This window comes from Hippoglossus stenolepis, chromosome 17 (genome assembly GCF_022539355.2).
Source record: "Hippoglossus stenolepis isolate QCI-W04-F060 chromosome 17, HSTE1.2, whole genome shotgun sequence".
Classification (NCBI taxonomy): Eukaryota; Metazoa; Chordata; class Actinopteri; order Pleuronectiformes; family Pleuronectidae; genus Hippoglossus; species Hippoglossus stenolepis.
Window position 1 is genome coordinate 2658928 of NC_061499.1, and position 8600 is coordinate 2667527.

The following is an 8600-nucleotide window of genomic DNA, read 5'->3' on the forward strand; positions in this document are numbered from 1 at the left end:
AAGAAAACTACGTGTTCATTACGTCACAGTCTAACTGTAGTTGTCCAGCTCGACACAAAGCTAACAGCTAACAGCTCAGAGGAACCAGGAGAAGCTAGCAGCTAACAGCTAACAGCTAACAGCGCAGAGCAGAGCAGAGCAGAGCAGAGCAGAGGAACCAGGAGAACCAGGGGAAGCTAGCAGCTAACAGCTCAGAGGAACCAGGAGAACCAGGAGAACCAAGGGAAGCTAGCAGCTAACAGCTCAGAGGAACCAGGAGAACCAGGGGAAGCTAGTAGCTAACAGCTCAGAGGAACCAGGAGAACCAGGGGAAGCTAGCAGCTAACAGCTCAGAGGAACCAGGAGAACCAGGGAAGCTAGCAGCTAACAGCGCAGAGGAACCAGGAGAAGCTAGCAGCTAACAGCGCAGAGGAACCAGGAGAAGCTAGCAGCTAACACAGACAGTGAAAATGTCGTCAGACTGACACTAACATCTCACCCGCTTGTCTCCGTTATCTCGGGTTAGCTCTGGTTAACCCGGGTGACTGTCGGACTGGTCCCCCGCTTAGCTGCGTTAAAATGTCCCAGCTAACCGTCCAGTGTTATTAATGTTAGCCTCGTTAGCCGGACTCCAGCTGCTAGTTTGTGGTCAATTGTTTTGTATAGAAGAAGCAGGCTAGCCAAAGAGCTAGCCTCTCTTTATTGAATCTAGCTAGCTGCTGGTTCAAGTAGTCAGCTAACCCGTTATCCAGTAACGGGTTAGCTATAATAAGGGGGTAATAACCGGGGTAATAACCGGGTCTTAATCATGTATGGGATTGTTCTGACCATCGAGCTCGTTCCCGAAGCGAAATGTTGTTAAAACAGTCCAGTACTTTTAGCTAGCAGAGCTAGCGTTAGCTGTTAGCCAGCAGGAATCCGATTTCTTTGTTTCCATCGGCAGCTGATGGTTTATGATGTGAGCGCAGGTTAGCGCTGTTAGCTTAGTTAGCTGGTAGATGATAGACAGGGCAGCCAGTTGACTGGTTTAGTGTTTGTGTGTGTTAGCAGATGCAAAGCTAACAGATTAACCAGTAAACACGGGTGTGAGATCAGCGGACACCCCAGAGTAGTGTGAGGCTGACATGCAGCTGTAAGTTCCCCGATCATCAGCACTTCACACCCGACATCAAGTGGAACCTAAGGAGGCAACATGGCCCTCGGGTCAGCGTGGGTCGTCTACCTGCTCATACTGTCAGGTGAGTCCACTGACTCTGGATCAGCTGTTACAAACATGGAGTTAATGCACCACTGCTCATTAATCAGTTCAGGGGTCTGTTGGTGAAGCATCAAATGTGGGGAACTCCATAAAGAAATTGTTTATGATTATACATGATGAATGTGTGTTATTTTAATAAACGTGTATAATCCTTTTACTCTGTTTATACTTTTACATTTCCTTGTGTTTATATTGTTATTACTGATGTCCATTTTTTTGACTTTTCTCTTTGCGGCTGCTAATTTCCACGTTTTGTTATTTATCTGAGCGTATTCACTTTAATTGTTTGTACCTGAACATACTGAGGTTGAGCTTGTTTGCGGAGGACGTTGGTTGAAATATGTTGATAAATCTGATTTATCCTAATATCTGTTTTTTTTATTTGATAATTAAACAAATTGGTAAAATATTTTAATCAGATTTCAAGCTAGTTTTCTGTTTAAAGTTGTCACATTAAACAGTATTTCAGTTTTGTGATGATTGTTGGACCCGATGATGTCATGCAGCTTCTGTGTTAGCTGGAAGAGATTAGGTGATGTTAGCTCTTTCTTGTTCTCATCTTGTTAACTATCTGTGCACTAATGCTTTCCCAGGATGCATTGCTGCCTCTCAGAGGAGCGACAATGTCTATGTATCTGGAATTTCCAACGGTGAGGTCACAACCACAATAATGAAGCATCAGCGATTCACAAAACAAAACCCTCAGGCCAAACTAAACAGTTCGACTAACCAAATCTTTCTCTGTGCAGCCTGCAGCGACGTGGCGGAGCTCCTGCGGGCGTCCAGCGGCATCATCACCAGCCCTGGTTGGCCCTTCCAGTATCCAGCCAGACTGAACTGCAGTTGGAACATCAGAGCTCGACCTGGAGACACCATCACCGTCAGGTAACATTCATGCAGATCGTTTCCAAGGTTACAGCACCAGAAAAATCCATGTGTTTCACAGGACATCATTCTTCATGTCCTCACCAGTGTGTGTGTGTGTGTGTGTGTGTGTGTGTGTGTGTGTGTGTGTGTGTGTGTGTGTGTGTGTGTGTGTGTGTGTGTGTGTGTGTGTGTGTGTGTGTGTGTGTGTGTGTGTGTGTGTGTGTGTGTGTGTGTGTGTGTGTGTGTGTGTGTGTGTGTGTGTGTGTAAATATTATAAATCATATTTTTCAGCTGAAGATTTATGGAACAGAAACATATAGCAGCTGATATCAGAGAAAATGTTTAATATCAGTATGAACAAAGCGGTCGACCATCAGCACTGATATCAAAGAAGCTTTTTTACAAAAACACATTAAAACTAAATGGATTAAAAAGCGCTCAACATATGTTTCCAAATTTATTCTAATGAATTTAAATTGTAAACTATCGGATCCAAGAACCACCTTCAGATTCACCCATAAAATAAATTTGACTTATTTCTATTTGTGTCCTCTGGTAGTTTCCAGGACTTTGACCTGCAGGGTTCCCATCATTGCTCGTCGGACTGGATGTCCATCAGCAGCTATAGGAGCCTGGATGGACTGAGGGTTTGTGGTTCATCGCTGCCCCCGCCCTACATCTCGTCCCAGGACCATGTCTGGATCCACTTCCACTCTGATGACAGTCTGACAGGAAAAGGCTTCAGACTGTCCTACATCACTGGTGAGGACTCGGCACGTACAGGTCAGGGATGTTTCAGCCTCCTGAGGCTGATTCACATATTTCTCAGTGCAGTGGGAATTTGAACTGACAGCCTTTCTGACCTGGACTTTAAAGCCAGGTTCACATTACACGATTTTCAGCCTGATCCACAGTCGCCGATGAGTTTTACAAGTTTCATACTAAGGCCCCTGATTGGGATTTGTTAATTCATCAAAGGTGCAGTTAGAGAGGCTCGCCGACACATCCCAGACTCTGATCACATTTCCAACCTGCTGGAAATCTGATCAGAGTTCAAACCATTCTGGCCATCTCCAGCCAATCAAAGCACGTGGTGTGGTGAAGGTACATGTAGTGTATTATGTTTTACACAGCACATAATCACACATGGAACTCGATCAATGTGGCCTGAGCCATTGTCTATTCTTTACAACTGTGGTGTCCACTGAAGCATTTCACCTCCTCCTGCCTGATGTCTCAGTCTGAGCAGGACGACAGAAGAGCAGGAGGATCAGTCCACTTCACTTTCTCCGGTGTGAGACCCCCTATCACCAGTCAGTCGTGTAGTTTGAATTCTCTATTGTAAGACTCCCGATCACAAGACAGTGAGTCGTGTAGCGTGAACTCGGCTTAAGCAGCAGAGCTGGCGCCTCCTCTGTCTGTTACATAACTGTCTACAGAACAGATGACAGGAGAGTGACGTAACTCTGGATGAGAGGATGTAAATGCTCTCTGCTGATCCATGAACAAGGAGTGAAGAATCATCTGTTTTAGTAAATCAATATGGCCTTGTTGTTCTAGGTAAGCCAGAGGCGTCCAGCTGTGATGTGGACCAGTTCCACTGCTCTAACGGAAAGTGCATCCCAGACTGGTGGCGCTGTAACTCCATGGATGAGTGTGGTGACAACTCAGACGAGGAGCTGTGTGTGGACTCGCCCTTCTCCTTCCAGCCCTGCAGCCTCAACCAGTTCCCTTGCCTGTCCCGCTACACCCGCATCTACACCTGCCTGCCGCACAGTCTGCGCTGCGACGGCAGCATCGACTGTCAGGTAACAGCAGCTCAGTCACCCTTACCTGAAGCTGTGGCTATGCGTTTTATTCAGCCCTCGACCACAGTCGTTAGAGTGTCAGTTGTTTTTTTCCACAGGACCTCGGTGATGAGATCGATTGTGACGTTCCCACCTGTGGAGAATGGTTGAGGAACTTCTACGGCTCCTTCAGTTCTCCAAACTACCCTGACTTCTATCCTCCAGGGAGTAATTGCACCTGGCTGATCGACACAGGAGACCACAGGAAGGTAACATCTGACCTCTGACCTCATCACAGTCGACCTGACAGGGGCTTGATTTCCACCAGCTCCTCCCTGGACTTATGTTTTCCTCCCTACGTTCTCCTCCTGCAGGTCATTCTGAGGTTCACAGACTTTAAGCTCGACGGAACAGGTTATGGAGACTATGTGAAAGTCTACGATGGTCTCGAGGAGAACCCTCGCCGTCTCCTCAGGGTGTTGACTGCCTTCGACTCCAGGGCGCCGGTGGCTGTGGTTTCATCTTCCGGTCAGCTACGAGTTCACTTCTACGCCGATAAGATTAACGCTGCCCGAGGGTTCAACGTCACCTACCAGGTGTGCTTGATTTGACCTGGGTTCTTTGGGTTCTGCAGCAGCAGATTCTGCTTTATCTTTTGTGGTTCTGACTCGATGCTCAAGTTCATTTTTAAGGTGGATTGTGGGCTTCTGTGGGTTTTTCGTGGGTTCTGTTTAACCTGTCTTTCTGTGTGTTCTTAAGGTGGATGGGTTCTGCCTGCCCTGGGAGGTTCCCTGTGGGGGGAACTGGGGCTGTTACACGGAGCAGCAGCGCTGCGATGGCTACTGGCACTGTCCCAACGGCCGGGATGAGCTGAACTGTTCTTCGTGTCAGGAGGACGAGTTCCCCTGTTCCAGAAACGGAGCGTGTTACCCTCGATCAGACCGTTGCAACTACCAAAACCGCTGCCCCAATGGTTCTGATGAAAAGAACTGCTTTTTCTGTCAGCCTGGGAACTTCCACTGCAAGGTACTGAACAATTTGGGAAAAATAAACCCAAACAAAACCGAGATTAAGTGTCTGAGCTAAGGTTCAGACAAAAAATAGATATTTTTCAGTAACATCAATTTAACCTTTGACCTCTGCAGAATAACCGCTGTGTGTTTGAGTCGTGGGTTTGCGACGCTCAGGACGACTGTGGAGATGGTAGTGACGAGGAGAGCTGTCCCGTCATCGTTCCCACCAGAGTCATCACGGCTGCCGTCATCGGCAGCCTCATCTGTGGCCTCCTCCTGGTCATTGCCCTCGGCTGCACCTGCAAACTCTACTCGCTGCGCATGTTTGAACGCAGGTGAGGACGCAGCGACGCCTCCGAGACCTTTACTTGTCACCTCCTCTGATTGGTAATGGCTTCTCAGTGATTGGAGCTCTCTGATTGGTCATTTCAGGTCTTTTGAGACTCAGCTGTCCAGAGTTGAGGCAGAGCTGCTGAGGAGGGAAGCCCCGCCCTCTTATGGTCAGTTGATCGCCCAGGGACTGATCCCACCCGTGGAGGATTTCCCAGTGTGCTCTGGGAGCCAGGTAGAGATCTTTTTGTTGTCTACATGGTCATTACCCACCCGACCGAATCACAATGCAGATTTTGGTGCCCGAGCAGTATCATCAGCAGGACTGTCTGTGCTCCTTGAAGCTGAGCTTCAGTTTCTAACCGAAACACTTTGATCGCCGTCTCCCTGAGACCTCCTTCAGCGTGAACATGTCTCACTCATGTTGTCGAGTTTGTTGTGTGTTACAGCGCCCCCACATGCCTTGGAAATGTCAGTGTTGAAATTTGATGTCTGATGGTTTTGTTTTTTGTTCTGTCTCCTCAGGCGTCTGTCCTTGAAAACCTTCGTCTGGCCGTCCGCTCTCAGCTCGGTTTCACCTCCCTCAGACTCCCTTCCTCCAGTCGTCATAGCAACCTTTGGCGCCGGCTCTTCACCTTCTCACGGTCACGGCGGTCAGGTTCTTTGGCTCTGGTCTCTGCTGACCTGGAGGACAGCGCAGGCACTGGTAGCACTGGGAGTTCTGGTTCAGACCTGCTGTCTCCGGACTCGGACGATACAGACACAGAGGGTGAGCGAGGGAGGGAGAGAGGTGTGGGTGCGGTGGGCGGGCCTGTTGCCCCCCTCCCTCAGAAAACCCCACCGTCCACTGCTGTTGAGGCTGTGGTATCTGTGACAACGTCTGCGACGCCTATGACCCCAATACCGGGCAGCGATAGGTGTCGTGACCGGCCCAGAGAGGCGCCGCCACCTTCCAGTCCTGTCACAATGGCAACATCCAATCCAGATCCTGAATGTCACAGTGATACCTCAGAGATACAGGCCCCGCCCACCTCTGCCCTGCATCGTCTGGCCCAGAACCTGCACCGTTTCGCTAGGAACCTGACAAGGACAAGTCAGAACCAACAGAACCAGACCTGGACCAATCACAGCCCACTCCATCAGCTGGAGACAGGAAGACACGGGTCCGAAGCTCCTGAGCGACGAGGGAGCAGAGACGAGGAAGAAGATGTGGAGCTTCTCATCCCTGTGTCCGACTCTGACTCCTCCTCATCATTGGTCAGCGATGTCCATCAACCGCTGCTGGAACCACACCCCTCGTCCTCCACAGGCCACGCCCACCGTCATCACAGAGGGCGGGATGGCCCCTGTGAACACTGTGGGATCGTCCACACAGCACAGATCCCTGACGCCTGTCTGGAGGCAACAGGCAAGATGGAGAGCAGTGACGACGAGCTGCTGCTGCTCTGCTAACAACCTGCGTGGGCTAACATGCTAACTGACACATCAATACTACGAGTACTACCCTGACCCATCATCTAAAGTTAGCGTACATGCTAACCGACATGACTACTGCTAATACAATCCTGTCCTTACACCTACAGTTAGCTAACATGCTCCAGGATTGGTAAACAGTAACACTGACACAACACTTAAAATTTTAGACAGCAAGCCAACATGCTAACACTTAGCACTGGATGACTACTAGCCAACACTTCAGACTGAGAAACTAGCCATAATCTAACCCCTTTTAGCATGCGTTAGCATGTTAGTTGGACTACAGGTGAGTGCTCAGCAGCCCTCCAGTGATATGAACCAATTAGAGATGAAGGGAGTGATGTCATTATGGTAATGAAACCCACCCCCCCACCCATCCCCATATGTTCCCTGGTCCGTCCGTTAAAACACCCCCCCTCTTCCCAGCAGCTGGACGTCCTCCGTGGTATGGCTTCCTCAATAGACTTCCTGGTACGACTGTAAACTGAGTCCTGACAGAACAATCTGATGGTTCCTGTGATGAGTCCAAGGAACCTCGTCTGCCTCTGAACTGTGGACGTGCAACAGTTTAAATGGTCCTTTCTCCATTTCCCCGTCTGTGCTGTTTAAGGAAATGATGAGTAACAAGGGTCATGTGACCAATGGAGGCAGCCAAATACAAGATTCCCTAAAGTTTGATCGTCACAGAATTTCAACTCAAAAGTCCATTTTCTGAGGGTTCAATCGTTTCCACCTTGATCATGTAGAAACCTGTCACCTGCACTGTAATGTATCTTTACTATATATTTATATACACACCACTGCTTATATATGAAATTATATAGCTCCCATTGAAGATCAGCCCATCGTCTCGGAGACAACATGTAACACGACACACTAAAATAAACATCTGGATGATGTTGTAAATCAGAGTCCGTCACCTTGAACATCTGGACCATCGTAGAAACCCTTCGTGCTGACGGCTCTGATCAGCTAAAGTCTCGAACACTCATGAGGCTGCGGTAGCGAACAATGACGTGTGTGGAGCAGCAGGTGCTCCCGATATTTATTCCTCAATATTGTCATTTAACATTTAACTTCATGACCTGTAGCCATACATGGAGTCGAGTGATTCCAGTGGACGAACGAAGCAGATCTCCACAAACAATAGAAACCATGTCATTGATCGCAGAATGTGATTTGATGACGATCAATGTTAAAACTAAGTAAAGGATTATTTCTAGGATTATCTTGGCGCTCGCTGCCTCCACTGGTCACGTGACCCTTGTCCCACCTGTCGTAGCGGTGTCCTGAAGACTCTGTTGCTTGATCGTCCTCATGTACGTGTCTGATTCAACACTGAGATCAGGTTCCTGATGTCTGACTGGTTCTAAAGGAAAGATGTCCAATCACACTGTTAATTCTAAAAGTCTTAAAGTTTTATTGATCCTGTGAAAAAAAGTTGTAGATGTGTCAAACCTACGATAACGGAACTGAAACATCTTTATGCATTTGAATAGTGTTAATTATTATTCAACATAAGTCTGAATTAGAGACTGGAGGAGGAGTGTGTTTCAGAGGACGCTCGGAATTTTAGCTGATTGTGTCGGAGAAGATGAAGCGATCATGTGACTCCCTCCTCAGACTGAAGCCATTCAAACGTCTGTATTTATGATCTTTGTTACAGTTTTTGGTACTCGGCTCTCAGCTGACCTTGTGTGACTGTGTATATTTATTATTAATAATATGACTGTGGTTATTGTGTTAAGTTGCTGTTGTGTAGCTGTTTTTTCTGACCTGCATGATTCAAGTGGTTTGGTGTTAGTTTTTCTTTGAGTCTGTAAAATTAAAAACTTTAACTGCACTAAAGGATTAAAGGTTCACATCAAGTCTGACGACTCTCTATCTTCA

General features: G+C 47.8%; 1 protein-coding gene across 1 annotated transcript; it reads left to right on the forward strand.

Annotated features, from left to right (window-relative positions):
- The first annotated feature begins 15 nt into the window (after positions 1–15).
- Positions 16–8579, forward strand: lrp12 (low density lipoprotein receptor-related protein 12). Its single transcript, XM_035182940.2, has 11 exons — positions 16–1217; positions 1831–1887; positions 1987–2122; positions 2664–2866; positions 3665–3912; positions 4011–4160; positions 4266–4487; positions 4651–4917; positions 5037–5239; positions 5337–5469; positions 5760–8579. The coding sequence occupies exons 1-11, from the start codon at positions 1172–1174 to the stop codon at positions 6684–6686; spliced, it is 2592 nt and encodes an 863-aa protein (XP_035038831.2). The 5' UTR covers positions 16–1171; the 3' UTR covers positions 6687–8579.
- Positions 8580–8600: the final 21 nt, after the last annotated feature.

Coding starts and splice junctions, on each gene's coding strand:
- lrp12 (XM_035182940.2), top strand. CDS start 1,172: ATGGCCCTCGGGTCAGCGTGGGTCGTCTACCTGCTCATACTGTCAG. Junction 1,888..1,986: donor TGTATCTGGAATTTCCAACG/GTGAGGTCACAA, acceptor TTCTCTGTGCAG/CCTGCAGCGACGTGGCGGAG. Junction 4,918..5,036: donor CTGGGAACTTCCACTGCAAG/GTACTGAACAAT, acceptor TGACCTCTGCAG/AATAACCGCTGTGTGTTTGA.